This window comes from Cavia porcellus, unplaced genomic scaffold, assembly GCF_034190915.1.
Source record: "Cavia porcellus strain 051 isolate PalLab524CR breed Dunkin Hartley unplaced genomic scaffold, mCavPor4.1 scaffold_8, whole genome shotgun sequence".
In the NCBI taxonomy this organism is placed as follows: domain Eukaryota; kingdom Metazoa; phylum Chordata; class Mammalia; order Rodentia; family Caviidae; genus Cavia; species Cavia porcellus.
The window spans coordinates 64,503,055-64,518,870 of record NW_026947491.1 but is presented as its reverse complement, the minus strand read 5'-3'; the positions used below and the strand labels follow the sequence as shown (position 1 = coordinate 64,518,870).

Genomic DNA, 15,816 nt, shown 5'->3' with positions numbered 1-15,816 from the left:
GGTTATAGAAACAGTTCTTGTCTTCCCTAATGATCATAAAGTTAAAGCTGATTTGTCATTCTATTAGGAATTATACAAAATTCGCCACTTTCATTGAGTAGTTTTTTCCTTTCAAAGCAGTGTATGGGTTAGACTGGCATTTTAAAAAAACATTAATACTGTAATCTTTTCACTATATTTATCTTAATGGCTACTTCTAGATCCTTAGCTAATTTTAATGCTCCAAAACACGTCTTATCCACTTTGATTTCTCTTAAGTAATCTGCTCTAGAACTCATGAACAGAAAAGGATGGTAAGTCACTCACCAGATTGACTATCAATCGCTATCAACCTCTATCACTGCACAGTTAAGTTTATAGTTCTGCATTTAAGAAATTCCTCTAATATTTAAGCTTAGTCCCACTACAGTCTGCCAACTGAGAACTCCTTACATATGATAACTTTGCAAATAATTCTAGATTGTATTTTTACAAATTTTTGAATGGAAGAGGCATCACTAGATTTTTATTCTCAGCAGAGCAGCAAGCTCAATGTTGAATACTATGAAATAGCCTTATGGGAACACAGTATGGAGAAACCTTCAGTGAATTGTTAAGTGTAGAATGCAGAACTCACAATGTGTCATCTATCTTCCTTAACAATGCCATCTGATCATCTTCTCTAAAGTTCACTTGGAATTATCTCCTTCATAAATTTCTGTGCCACTATATACAACTCTTTTAATGACGAATTATACATCATCTTCAATTAAAGAGTACAGCCAAACCTAAAAGATTAATATGAGATTCCATTTTGGGAGGTGCTGTAAAGCTCCCGGAAAAGATGAATAATTTTGTCACCCAGGACACCGCCAAAAGTCTTCAAAGGACTTTGTTCTTGCTTGGTTTTCCTTTCCAGGGCAATTAAATTTTAAAGAACTGACACAAATCATTAAAATTACTTCCCTTTGGTGAATAAATAATGCAGACGGAAAAGTTCTCAACAGCTGGCTAGTGGACTATTTTAAAGAAACATTATTTTACTTTTCAAAAGTATCCAATAGGGTCCCCAACAATTTAACTTTACTATGTTGTAATATCAAAAATATCCTTAAAAGAAACTGGAGAGATGATCACAAAATTCAGATATTCATTAAACTATTTTTACTTTTATCTTCAACTTCAGACAATAAAAAGGGAATTCACATTCCAATTACAAGAAGGAATTTAGAAACATACAAGCTGGCCTGTGTTGCAATTCAAAAAAGCCCTAATATGACTCGGGAAAGAATTATGTACTGGGTTTATCACATGGTGCCAAGACAATATAAGTCAAAGGCAAAGAAAATGGTATGACTGCTCTTAAAATTGTCTTTCTCCTAGGTACACACACACACACACACACACACACACACACACACACACACACAGCAGCTGTTCAGATAAACAAAAAGGCATCTGTTTCTTCACTGGTACCACAAAATCTGGAAAAGCAGTTTAGGCTAAAAGATTACTTCATTATTCCCTGGAAGCCAGAAAATAAATTATTCTGTTGCAACCTGGCTTGAAAAGGTATTATTTACAAGATTTAAAAACACTCTGTCCACTTTTACCTCAAATCCACAATCCCAACAATGAATATTCTCATTACTTTACCTCAAAAATTTTACTGACATGTTTGAATACATATAGAATGTGAACATCTTTTCTGGTTGATCTCATATTCACAGAAATCACCTCTTGAATTAGAGGCAATGGTCATCAGTTCCCCAAAGTAAACTCTTTAAGTACAAACCTGTGGTTATGGGGCTCCTCTGTTGTGTTACATGTACATGGGGCATATAGCAGACCTTCAACCAATGAATCAGTCACAATACACTCAAAGTTCTACATTGTTTAAAAGAGCACATAGAAACAATTTTTAACCACAAAAACTTGGGTTTAACCTATCCGGGCGTGGTGGCACATGCTTGTAACCTCAGCATCTGGGAGGACTGCCAGGAGTTTGAGGACAGACTGGGCTACATAATGAGTTCAAGGCTGGTCACTACATAGCAAGACCCTGTTCAAAAAGCTAAAACCCAAACCAAAAAAGAATTCACATTACAAGCCAAATATGAAAGAATATGTTTATTCTAGAGCACACGTGTTTTAATCTTTTGTCCTGACACTCATGAACAGAGACATAGTCTCACGTAATTACTGCATACTGCAACGCTCTCCAAATAGGGAGATTTTATATCTCCCTAAGTTAACACAGGTATTAAGAGCTTGCACTGGCACTCTGCTTTCCCTATTTCCACTGGCAACAGAAACCATGAGTTTGATTTGACCTTTCCAGAATGCTACTCTTTAAGCTTAATTTGTGACAAATAGAAAACATCTCAGAGTCAAGTATGAAAACTTCTAGAGTTGTTGCCACTTGATTTAACTTTTTTAAAAAAGTTATGATTCAAGTAAGTTTGATTCTGATTTATTTTTGCCAGGTTGCCCAATTGAGGATGTAACTTGACATGGGCGTAGTTACTGTACCTAAGACAGAACTGAAAATTTATAAAAACAAAATATAAATTTAAAAATTGATACATGAAAGACAAAATTGTCAACAATGGTTATCTCTAAAGAGGGATGTGGGATGGTGAGTAAAAAGAAATCCAAAAGGACTTCTGTTTTTTACTCCCCCCCCACCCCGTTTTTTTACTTTAAAAGCATAGCTCAAACAAGGTTGAAAGTCTGGTAGCATGAAGTCCTGTTATACAAAGCTACTCAGAGTTTATAAAGACTTGTTTTAGTTTACCCTGTACTCTTTCCTCAACAAATGCTTTTCTTCATCTTCCCTCAAATAAAATCATATTCTAAGAAAAGAATTTGCTCAAGTTCAAGTCCAAATTTTGTATACTAGGAAGCCACAGTATAAACTCCAAATGAATTTTAAGCTGATACTTTTCCAGTTTCCAGACTTACATGACTAAAGGAGACACTAATTCTAAGTACTAAATTGTGTTTAAATTCCATGATAGTAATGAGACACACATAATTAAACAGATTCCTTTTGGGAGGATTTCATGGAGAGTCAGAAATTCAAAAAGAGAAAGAAAGGAAAGAAAGAAAGAAAGAGAAAGAAAGGAAAGAAAGAAAGAAAGAAAGAAAGAAAGAAAGAAAGAAAGAAAGAAAGAAAGGGTTGGGGATTTAGCTCAGCGGCATAAGTGCCTGCCTGGCAAGCACAAGGTTTTGAGTTCAATCCCCAGTACCCCTCTCCAAAAAAAAAAAAAAAAGAAAGAAAGAAAGAAAAGAAAAGAAAAAGAAAGAAAGAGAGAGAAAGGAAAGGGAGGGGAGGGAAGGGGGAGGGGAGGCACATGAAAAAGACGTAGGAGAAAAAATGAAAAAGGCAGGTATTTACTGAACTCCTTCCTGGACAGGCTGGTAAGAGAAAAAGCAAGTTCCAAAACATATGCATAGGGAGACAAAACTTACATAAAAATTCAAGAACCAAAAGACTATGCTATTTCTACATGTAAATACATGTATATAAATGCATAGCAAAAAAGCAATTGAGTTAACCACAGAACAATAGTTATCACTTTGGAGAGCAAGCAAGGGCACTTTTATATTATTTTTCCTAGAATGCAACCTTATAGAATTAAAATAAAAACAAGAAAACGTTTGTTTCTAGTAAGCACTGCATACATTTTCTTAAAATAGCTTTCTATTAAAAAGTTTGGCAAACATAATTGTCTTTCTTCCCCAATATTATTATACTTTCATATTTGCAATTCCTTTCCTTTTGCTCTACCCATGTTCACATTGAAGGGAATTACTAGTTTTTAATTAAGAACCTGATAATAAAGAGATGATACAACTGCTAAGAAGTATGAAAATAATGATGAGAAACAGAATAGTGGGAATTAAGGCCACCCAGTAGGCAACCACATCTCAATTTGTAACTTCAAGGTTATATATTTGGAAGTATGTACAAGGTTTCTAAAGTGAACAAGATAAAGAACAAAAGCCTAACTGAGTGTATAGTGTAGTAACTTGCCATGTTTACTGAAAAGAAAATGCTGCAGTAGATAAGCTAACAATAGCAGAGTTTTTCACAAAAGATTATATATACATCTCAAATAGCACAAGCAACACTAAAAGATCTATCAAATTAAAGTGGTATTTGTTTAGAAGACAGGCATTTCTTTGAATTGGAAACTCTTAAAAAGTATTTTTACTACATACACTAAAATACAATTAGAAAAATTTTGCTAAAAATTGTAATTGCTTTCTTGAGAAAAGACGATCAAAGTCAAAACATATGCATAGCATGAATTTTGGTCTACAACACCAACTATACTACTGTCGTAAGTGATTAAAAATTAACCACATAGGATTGATGCCTATGATAAAAATCAAACAAATGTAGCTCCATGAATTATAGTTTTTAATTATTAAAATCTGGGTAGTAAAGTTTGTACTTTAGAACAGTCCTTGGGGATCTATTCAGTTTCTTTAAATGTGTTTGCCTCTTGATCACTACTACTTACATTCTTTTCTAGAAGATCTGAACATCCTAAATTTGGTCACACATGAATCCCTTGTATTCCTTCTTTCTCACACTGTATCTACAAAGAAAACTGAAGCTTTACAATAGCAAACATAAAGCCAAAAGGTAAATTTTGAAAGTTAATGGTACAGGTCAAAGTACTTCTACATATAAGTGGTTATTATAAGGGTAAATTATACTATACTATCTGAGGATAATATATAAGACCAATGATCTACTCTTGTCATCACTTTATAACACAGAAAATTGCATATTACATATTAAAAGTATCACAATCTCCTTTTAAAAAATGCTCTATGTATTTGGCACAATGCATATTCTGCCTTATTTAGAAACTATATAATAAAAGCAATTCAGTTTTCAAAGTAATTTAAAAAACTGTCAGGTTAAAAAAAGAAAAACTATCAAGTTGTAGTTTTATATCTACTTGACTTCCATTCTTTTATCTTTTTTCTATTTTGTCAATTTTGTCTTCTATTACTAAAAACCTAAAATTCTTTTTCTTTTTTTTAGTTTAATGGTAAAGAAAAAACTCCAGTATACATGGTTATTATAAAATTTTTTTTTTATATTAAGTAACAGCCAAAGGGCCTTAGGGTATTCTCAGGAGATATCCTAAGACAAAACAAACATTCATATTTCATTCAACATGATGCTTCTTTTCAGGTTACTGCTTGCCCTCAAACTGTTTTAGTATGTATTTTAAAAATACTATTCTTCCCCTATAATCACAAACTAAAACAAGAAGCAGAATACCCAGTATCATTACAGAAACAATTATTCTATACTTTTAACCTAATAATACTCAGGTATTTTTAATGACTATTTTAGACCAATTTTCAACCACGTATGTAAAGTGTATATATACTAGTTGAAAAAATATTAACTCTACTTATTATTTTTACTACACACCACCATATTTGTGTCATCTTCCTATAGCACAATTACTGGGACAGGAATAAAAAGATGTATTAGAGAGATGAAGAAAGTATCAGGAAAATTACCCCAGCCTTAGTTTATCATCTCTTTCTTTTGTACATACACAGCAGTTGGCTGGTACTCTTTAATTACCCTTTCACCTAGTTCTTTCTTAAAGACCTTGTGGGCTTTAAGCAAAAACATATACACCATACCCTTTCATTGCTATACCCTTTTAAACCTATCAGGGACCATAAAGTCTTCAGGTTATGAAAAATACATAGAAACCCTTGAGAAAACAATGGAAAAAATATGGAGAACAGTTATGTTCTACCAATCATTATCTATGAACTCTAGAGCAAAGGCTCCTATTGAGGATATATACCATTAAGAAAGAGAATAAAAACCAAGCACAACTCTCCAATTATCAAGTTTTACAACTCTTGGAATAAAGCTCAATTTCTTCTCCAGTTTAAAAACTGTATTTCACTCCAGTAATAAGAACTTATTTTCCCATCTATAATGCAAAGAACGGCAAAGTCTTTTTTTACTTCCTCTAAAAGAGATGGAAGGGCAAAAGCCAATTTTTCTGTGAAACTCAAGGTTCCCACTGTCTTCCACCTCCACATAAACAAGAACTTCACAGGAAACCACCAATAGGCTACACTGAGTCCCTTCGCCCTATAAAAGACCATTTCCACCTGTCTCCCTGACTCCCTCTCCCACCATCCTCACACACACACAGCAGAGGGCAGTGTGGCAAGGGCAACAGTTAAAGTAGGTAAAGTGTGGGGCACAGAACACTTAATACTAAACTAAAATTCAAACATCATGACACCCAGGGGTCAAGTCGTTCAACTTCTAACCCATTTGGGCAGCTTTCAGTTATTAAATGAATAATACGGTAGTACTTCTTCAATAACTCAACCCCGTATACCTACTTAACTGCACATGCTAACATCTTTATTACATACTACTGCTTATGAGAAGTAAATCGAGGGACCATACCGTTATATCTTAGACATAACATTTACTAGTTTTCCAAGCATGACAGAAATGGAAAAATATATATATTAGAACAAGAACAATTTACGTTAATTTCCACAATCTGTGTTCCTTTTGTGACCAGTGCCTGATTCTATCAAAATTAACAAATTTAAATTTAGTTCTATGCTGAAGAAAAAAAATCTAATGAAAGACTAATTTACAAAGTATACAAGAATATAATTTTACAATAAATCTTTCCAGTGTTTGCTAAATCTGTGTTATATGAAATGCCTCCTTCCACTGAAACTCAGAAGGACAGCTCTTACAAAATGAACAGAACTCTGTGTTCATCTCTGACAAGCAATAAACAAATAGAACTTGCTCACAGGGACATGAAAGTGCTACTTCAGGGGCGTAAATTACCACTAACACGCTACAGAAATAAGTCTTGGTGAGTCGCTGTATCTGGAATCTTGTCCTCTCTTCTTATGCCAGGGAATCCATTACATATAAAGCCTAAGAGAAAACTAAAGCTGTTACAGAAGTGAAACTCGGCATGCTCCTCTCAAATTCTTCTAAGATAACCATTCTAAAGCAAAATCAAAAGTCATCTTATTTTATTAAAATAAAAACAAAAACAGAAAACCCAAACCAAAAGGCAAATGCTGCTGTTCAATCATCGGATGGACTTATTGAGGCAAAAAAAAATGTGACAACAGCAATATTTCAAGTAAAGTATGTGTGAAAATTTAAACACACCACTTTCAAGTTAAGACAAAAGTGAAGGGGGTATGATGATCTTTATATTAGAGTCAAAAAGCTTAGGCATTATCAACAAATGTTAATTCACTTTACAGTCATCAATGAGGCTATTGTATATATATTTTTGCACCTTGCGCTTGTAAAAGCAGATAAAATATTTAATGTTATTTACAATGTATTTTACCAGCTCAGCATACAGGATGTATATAGATTATATCAAAGTAGTAGACAGTTAGGGGCCTGTGCAAACCCTGCAAAAATAGTACTTCAGGTATCTGCTAACTAAAAACAAACTGTTTGCTGTTTAGGAGTAATACAATTCAAACTACCACAAAATACAAAGGGCTGCAAAATTGCATACCATTCCAACAACATATATAAGTTATTAAATAAAGATCTGATTTAAAAGAATATAAATGAAGCCTTTAAGTAGGTCTTTTCTACATGCATATTATTTCTCATTAAAGAAAAAAAATATGTAAAAAGGCCATTGGTAATTGCTTTGTTAACATTTGTAGAAAATGCCAATTCTCTGTTCACAAACTCCACTAAGTTTAGCACTTAAGGTCTCTGCAGTGTTATAAATGTAATTTAAAATACTGTTAATTCTATAACTCCATTGGTAAAATAATGTGACTTGAAATATGGCAGTCTTCATGTTGAGGGCAATGATCCACAGTTTTGCTGTTTCCATTTCTTAAGTGTGAACAGTTATCCAGAAGAACAACATCCTCCACCACCACTCTGAGCTTGAGGTTCATCGTCGATAATCTGTACACCTCGCCTTGCAGCTCCTGGCTGACTGGAGCCATTGCCTTTCGCCCTCTCATCTACTTGTGCCGTTTCTATCATCCCTAAGAGAGGAAAAATGGAAAAATTATTAGAAATGTAATCTTTTGAGATTTCTTCTTCTGTGACTTCAATATTTGACTATGACAGTGATTTTCAACTTTCAATCAAGAACTCACTGTCAGCTCAATAGAGCTTTACTCACCAATTTTAAATAACTAGCAGCAAATAGCAAGCATATATATCTAGTTGTACAATGAACAACTGATGAGAGGGGGAGAAATCATACACCAGAACACAAAACAGAAAATAAAATTTCCAGAAGAAAGTAACAGGATAAAAATCTCTGTAGGGGAAAATTTTTGTGACTTTGGCATAAAGATTTCTCATGTAAGACAAAAAATACAAATCATAAATAGGAATATTAATTGGACTTCATTATAATTTAAATCTTCTGCTCTTTGAAGGACATGATTAAAAAAATACAAATTTAGTACAGACTGGAAGAAAATATTTACAAAGTATGTATCTAGGAAAATGAGAAAAGAAAGAGTAAATTCTTAAAACAACAAATATTTGTAAATTTGAGTACAGACCCAACAATAAATATTTGTAAATTTGAGTACAGACCCAAATTATGAAGAATTCATGCTTATGAAGAATGGTTTCCAAATTAAGATGTGTGGGACAATCCAATGAGATGAAAGAAAACATAACTTATTTGTTCTCAATCTTTCAAACTTTCTGTGTTTAGGTATGTTTAAAAATGTACAAACTATATTAGTGCTTGCATCTGTAACATGACTTTTAAATAAACATGGGGAACACTCAAAGGTTTTTAAAAGAATAAGATTTATCACACTGGTAAGTCACTGATCTAGAACTGTCTACTCAAAGTACGGTCTGAAGATTGATACCACCACCAGTTGAGTACTTGCAGAAAAAGGAACATCAAGTCACAAGCAATCCTCCACACAATAATACTCATTTTAACAAGATTCTCACATGATTATATTATAGCAATTTTTTTTTTGGGGGGGACAGTTTCTCACTATGTAGCCAAGCGGCCTCAAACTCATAGTAATCCTTTTGTCTCAGTTTCCCACATGCTAGGATAACATGTGTGTACCACCAAGCCCAGGTTGTTTTTCACACCTGGTGTACAACAGATTCACATGGGCAGTTTATTACATACTGATTCAGGGACCTGATTTATACAATCAGTACTCTAGAATTATAAATGACTTTAAAGTTCTCTAAAATTGAAATATAAACCAAAATTTATGTTTGTGTTTAAGAAGGCATTTTTTTTAAGAGAGAAAAAAACGTAAGTTTCATCACATTCTCCAAAAGGTATTTCAATCCATTGTTTCATAGATTAGACTTTCCTAAATATGATACACACCCTATTACTAACATGAAAAATGACTTTCAGGTTGTATAAAAACAAACTTATTTTCCTTTCTCTTTAAAAAAAAATAATATAGAAATTTTCAAACATATTTCTATTTTTATAGAAAAAACCAGAAGAATGAAAATCCATCACCTAATTTTATCCATCTCCCTAACCATCTCTACCATTATTTCGAATCAAGTCCTAGACACAATTTTAGTTGAATTACTGTAATACAGATCTCTAAAATGGAACTCTTTAAGTAACAACACTAATATCATAACTAAAAAATTAATAAACATATCAAATATCCAATAGGTGTTTATGTATTTCTAATTGCTTCACAAATGTTCATTTCAATAGTTTGTCAAATCAAGATTCAAAGACGGCCTAGATTGTTAAATGTGTTTTAATCTGTAAATTTTTCTTCTATTTTTAAGTTATGTATTATTTTTCCTTTTCAATTATTTGTTATGAATATATGCTAAACCTTTGATTTCATAGTTATTAATTACTGATAAAAAACATGTCTATAGTACTTTAAAACGAGCCATTTTTAAGTATACTAACTATATACATACTTTTACAAAGGTCAAGAAAAAGCTCCTCAATTCCTTTATTCTGTTTGGCTGAGGTATGATAATGCTTTGCTCCCACAGATTCTGCATACCTAAAGAAAAAAAAGGAACATCAGTGATTGATAAAACATTTGAAATTTTTTGTAGTAGCAGTATCTGTGACTTAACAGTTTCACTTAGCAAATCCCAGTACTTTGCCCAAGTTTAGTCAAATTAGGATTATATAGCTATTCAACTTCTGCAGACATTAAACCAAATTTTAAGTAACATAAACATAATAAGACTTGACATTTTTATCCATTAATTTAGAACTCAAATATTTTAACTGCCTAACTACCTGATCATGATAGCTTTTATACCTTTCTTGCATTTTTCACTGAATCTAAAAGAGAAAGTGAAATATCTTTGAATATTGCTAGAAGTCTAGAAATTGCCAACATAAACATGCTTCTTTCAGCTCAATGCATCTTAAGAGGTGTGAGAAATACCTAAAGCACACTGTACAAACAGGAAGACTTTCTCTTGGGAAGGAACGGGAGTGAGTGTACATGAGTGTAGCAGACGGACAATACTTACGATTCTGCTTCTTGAATGGAAACATGTCTCTCCTTTTCCAAGTCTATTTTATTACCTGATTTGAGAAAAGTAAATAATACTCTTAATATTTGTTCTTTTTTTTAAGTAAAACTTGGCCAATTCTAAACCACTGCCATTTTAGTTACCTGAAAAGATTACACAAACTCCCATCAAACCTGCCTTAAAACTACAAAGTTAATCCATATGATATGAATACTGTTCACGACTGCCCAGGTGAATGCCTCAACCTCCTTTAAATGGACAAATGCTTATTCCTGCTGCATCTACAGTCTGTCGGAAAAAATCCAACTTTTCCTAAGAGAAGGGCCCTATTCTTCAATTTAGGATACACAAGGGACAAGGATTGCCTAGGTAACCTATGACTAAATGAACAATTTTTAACAATTTTTAAGTCTAAGTGGTTAAAAGAGCAAAACTTTTCTCTGTTCCTCAACTAACTTAAAATCATTCAATAATTAAGTTCTCTCATAGTTTACTAAAATAAATCACAATAGCCTCTGGAACCCTAAGAGTATTCTTTTTTCCAGGGTAATATAAACTGGTTAAAGAAAGAATTAAAATATACGGATTTTTTAAGTACTCCTCCTCCATAGGAATTGCAACATGTCTGTATTAACTGTTTGAAAATAACTTTAGTTGACTTTTTATTAGAACTTTACCTATGCATGAAGCTTTTAAATTGCTGAAAGTAAGTTTAGCTCTCCTCAAAACAATGGAACCAATCTGAGACTATGCTTAAAAGCCATCAAAATGACAATGAAGATACTGTAAAATGCAGAGTCCTTATTGAGCACAGAATGTGATTTGGCTGGACACAGTCCCAAGGTAATAAAATAGAGAAAAAGGAAAAAATACCCAAAGAAAGTACACATTAAATGTTTTCCTTTCTTCTATCATACTTGGGGAACAATCTTACAATAAAGGTATTTTTCCCCCTTCGGGACTTTATAGTGTTAAGGCAACTTTAGATACATTTTAAATAAAGCACTGAAGTAAGCATCTAATGAAAGGTGCCATGTTTAGTACCGAAGTGTAAGTCCAGAGGTTTTGTATATCTGAAGACCTTATATTGCCTCCTAACTGCTGCCAGTTGCAAGAAACTATTTACTACCCCAGTCTAAGGATGAGAAGGAGAGAACTAAAGAATACTATGAAGCTCAGTAGGTAACCATAAAGCTGGTAATAAGTTTTGTCTTCTATCAACAGCTGCCTGTCTCAGCAAGAGGCTCCATATTATTCTGATGTCCTGCTTTATTTGTCAACCAAAAGTTTAATTTACAAAATATTATAGCCAATATATCTCACAGGAACCAGTGAGAAAACAAGTTGTTTTATTCTATAAAGAATGCAAAAAGCACCATCTGGTGGCAGGCAGCTCTAGCAAACAGGCACAAGATTCTGCCTCTAAAAAGTAAAACAAGTAAGTGTCTCTTAGAGACTCTTAGGAGATCTTTGTTTCCCTTAACCAATCACTATGAATTTTTTTCTAATCTTTAATTCCACATTTTCCAAATTTTACCACAAGCATCCCCACATACAAAAACATTAAGGATAAGAAAAGCAGGTAGTCATTTTATAGCATAAAATGAATATTAAGGGGAAATTATGATACTGGCTTGTGATTTAATATTATAAATGACTAATTTTAATAAAATAATTACTATAACCATTTTAATAACCTAAATACTGGTTTAAATTAAGACACTGAAAAATCTATGAACTAACTACTGCTACTTGGAACAATCAGTACAGATTATATTACAGAAAAATGACTTGTGAGTAACTGACATTCTTGTAAAGCCTACAGTCTTTTGTAAGGGTTTGGGACATAGCTTGGCAGCACAGTGCCTGCCTGGCCAAGTACACGGTCCTGAGTTGACTTCTGGTACTCTTCCTCCCAAACATCTTTTGCAGTTTCTATCTTCTTTAGAAAGCAAAAAAGCTACAGTACTAAGTTTCCGAGGATACCTGTTGCGATACTACTCTGCAACTACTCAGGAATCAGGGAATTTTATGATAGGCTTAAAAGACCTAAAAGCGAGGGGAACTAACCCCTGTAAGCACCTACTTCAAGTTATAGTACTATGAAGGTTAGGCACACACACTCACACACACTGTCTGAGGAAGGGGAGAAGTCACTTAATAGCAGAATAAAGAAAAAAACCAGACATGGTGGCTCAGGTCTATAATCCCATCTTTCAGGAGGGTGAGTCAGGAAGATCTTAAGTTTCTAGGGTAACCTGGGTCACCTAGTGATCTTATCTCAAAAAAAAAGCATTAAAAAAACACCACTTTTCCATCTTTAAAAATATATATTAGAATAAATATATTGAAGGGGATTGACTATATTGAAGGGTTGTTCAGTGGTAGACAACCTGCTTAGGATGATCAAAGTCCTGAGTTTGATTCCCAGCCCCTTTTCCCAGAAATGGAATAAATATGCTAAGAGTGGATAGCCTAATAATGAGTAAGAACTAGCATCTGTAAAGTAGAAATGGTCTTCCTATATAGCACTTCCAGGACATCTAAGTGAAGTAATACGTGGTTCACAGAACAGTGCCTGGAATATAAATGGTAACTATGATTAGTGATAAATACACACTGTTTAATAAACATGCAAGTGTTAAAGGAAGAGTAGGTGCAGAATAGTAGGGGGTAGAAACACCATAGCTAAGAGTGTTAATCAGTGTGTTAAGGACAACTGCGAGGTAAAAGTTTGCTAGTAAAGTATAGATTTCTCTGTAACTGATTAACACATGGTGATATTATCAGTAGCCTAGGAGACTGTAAAAGGTTAAGCATGCAATTTACACATAAACAAGCAAACTGTAAATCAAACATTTTATTCAATGATGCTTGAAATTCCCATAGATTTAAATAATACATGAAATAATTACATTTAAATAATTATATGAAAAGACTTCAGATTTTTTTATTAACTCAAGAAATAGTTGATTGTGGCTGATAAAAAGTTTATGTAATCTTTACCAATCTTGATAGTGTGAACAATCAAAGAGAGAGAGAGAGAAGCCCAGTGTGGTGGTGTGCACCTACAGTCTCAGCTACATACTTGGGAGGCCAAGATACTAGGATCACTTGTTCCTAGGAGTTCCTAGGAGCCCAAGCCTGAGCAACTTGAACACAGTGAAAGCTTGTCAACTGAGGGCAGTGGGGGAGAATGTACACATAAGTATACATTGGCTGAACATTTAGATTCTGTTTATTTCAAATATAGGAGACATAAAACATTAGAATTTACCTATGAAGAAAACAGTCATGATGAGGAGAATCTCTGAAAGGTAAGCTAAATGAAAAACAGATGAAGATCTAAAAAACGTAAGACTTCATAGGAACCATTCAGGTGTACTTCAAATGTTTGCAGAGTTGTCTTACAGACAGGGAAAGGAGTAAGTGCTTGTCAAATGCTGATGTCTCTCCAAATGTTTCCCACATCATTATATAATCTTCACTACAATCCTGTATGTTAGTAGTACTATTTCAAAATTAGTAATAAAAGAGAAGAGAAACACTGATCACTACAGGAAACAGAACAAAATAGTTAGAAAATGGTAATATGGAATATTAATGGAATAAAGTACTGAACAGCAAAGAGAATAAAATAACCTACAACTAAAGGAATCTTGGTAATATAATGTAAAGCCAAAGAAGTTATGCCATGAAAAGAGTTCATAGTAAATGATTCCATTAATATAAAATTTAAAGCAAAACTAAATCATGCAGTAAAAAGTCAGGACAGTACCTGGAGAGTGGGATATGAAGGGAAAGTAACTGACAGTATTGAGAAAAGAAAGATGCACAAAGGGGGCCTAGGTGGGGCCCACGGGCACTACTGACACTGAAATTTTCACTGGGTGAAAATTATGTTGTTACTGAAATTTGTATGCTTTTCTGCACACATGTCGTTTTTCAATAAAAAGTTCAATAAATGGGATGGGCATGGTGATGCAGGCTCCTAGCAACCACGATGCCCATAGTTGTGCAATAGTAGCACTTGGGAAGCTGAGGCAGGAAGAACAGTGAGAGGCCGAAGCCAGCAGGGGCTACACAGTGAATTCGAGGCCAGCCTCGAACGCATAGTGAGATTCTGTCTTAAAAACAAAAAAAAAAGGCTGAGGATGCAGGTCCATATTTAAGCACTTGTCCGGGACAAGTGAGGCCTTGGGTTGAACCCCTAGCACCACATGTGTATGTACCCACACACCCCCTCACAATAGAAAGCAGTAAGTAAAGGTTACAGGAAGTATGGTGTCAGCTCATATGGTTGAACTGAACACTGGAGAGGCAGAAGCCTTGCAGGTTTAGCTTCTATTTGTTAATCCAAGGAATTCCTGAAGTAGCATTTGAGCTTCCTGAAAAAAATCACCTCCAAATCTCATTCTAAAGTACTAAACATTAAGATATCATAATTCTTTTCTCATATCATTTAAAACAAGAATGATTATTTACTATGTCTTTAATAACAAGAACATTTAATGATGCTAATAAAGAACAATTAATGAACTAATGATGCTTACCAACTATACAGAGACAGATTTCATTTCCCAACATTTTCCGTAATTCTTTGACCCAGTTTTTTACCTGTACATATAAAACAGCAAATATTAAAACAAATCCTGTTAGAATTACTATTACAACACCTAAGAAGTCTACATTGCAGAAATATCTCTGACTTTTGCATAACAGTTCATATATTTGGTATTAATATGAATGACTGGCTTAAGGATCAATTATTACCACATTATATTGCATACCATATAAAAACACCCAGTGGAAAGATCTGCTTTCATTTCATGGTAAACAGCCATTGGTATACAACAACTATAGAACAGAGTTCTACTATCCATGAAGCACAGCTGTACACTGCTAGGAGTACACTGGAAATAAGCAAATTAACCTGTTTAATTTACACTTTTAAATATTATAATGAACTAGCAAGATAACAATACAAATTATGCTTTCATTTCTTGTAATCAATCTGTAGGTAATCAAACCAGAGAGAATTTATATACATTCCTTAAAAAACTCCACACACATCTACAAATTACAAAGATTACATTAGATACACGGTAAGCACTTATTGTCACCTGATCCTATGGTACAAATTTAACAGTTCCACATTCCTATTCTCTGCAAGAATGCAGGGAATTATCTTTAGTAAACCCAAATATCCTTACAAAAGCCAAGGTAAGTATTATCAGCACCTTATTTTTATAACACAATGAACCAGTTTTCTTGCTACA

General features: G+C 33.6%; 1 protein-coding gene across 1 annotated transcript in view; it reads right to left on the bottom strand.

Annotated features, from left to right (window-relative positions):
• Positions 1 to 1,128: 1,128 nt before the first annotated feature.
• Rab21 (RAB21, member RAS oncogene family) overlaps positions 1,129 to 15,816 on the bottom strand; it is a 30,684-nt gene continuing 15,996 nt past the window's right edge. The window contains exons 4-7 of the mRNA XM_063255149.1: positions 15,091 to 15,154; positions 10,535 to 10,589; positions 9,962 to 10,050; positions 1,129 to 8,052 (exon numbers count right to left, since the gene is read on the bottom strand). Coding sequence (XP_063111219.1) covers positions 7,910 to 8,052; positions 9,962 to 10,050; positions 10,535 to 10,589; positions 15,091 to 15,154 — 351 coding nt within the window. The 3' untranslated portion in view covers positions 1,129 to 7,909. The remainder of the gene's footprint in view (positions 8,053 to 9,961; positions 10,051 to 10,534; positions 10,590 to 15,090; positions 15,155 to 15,816) is intronic.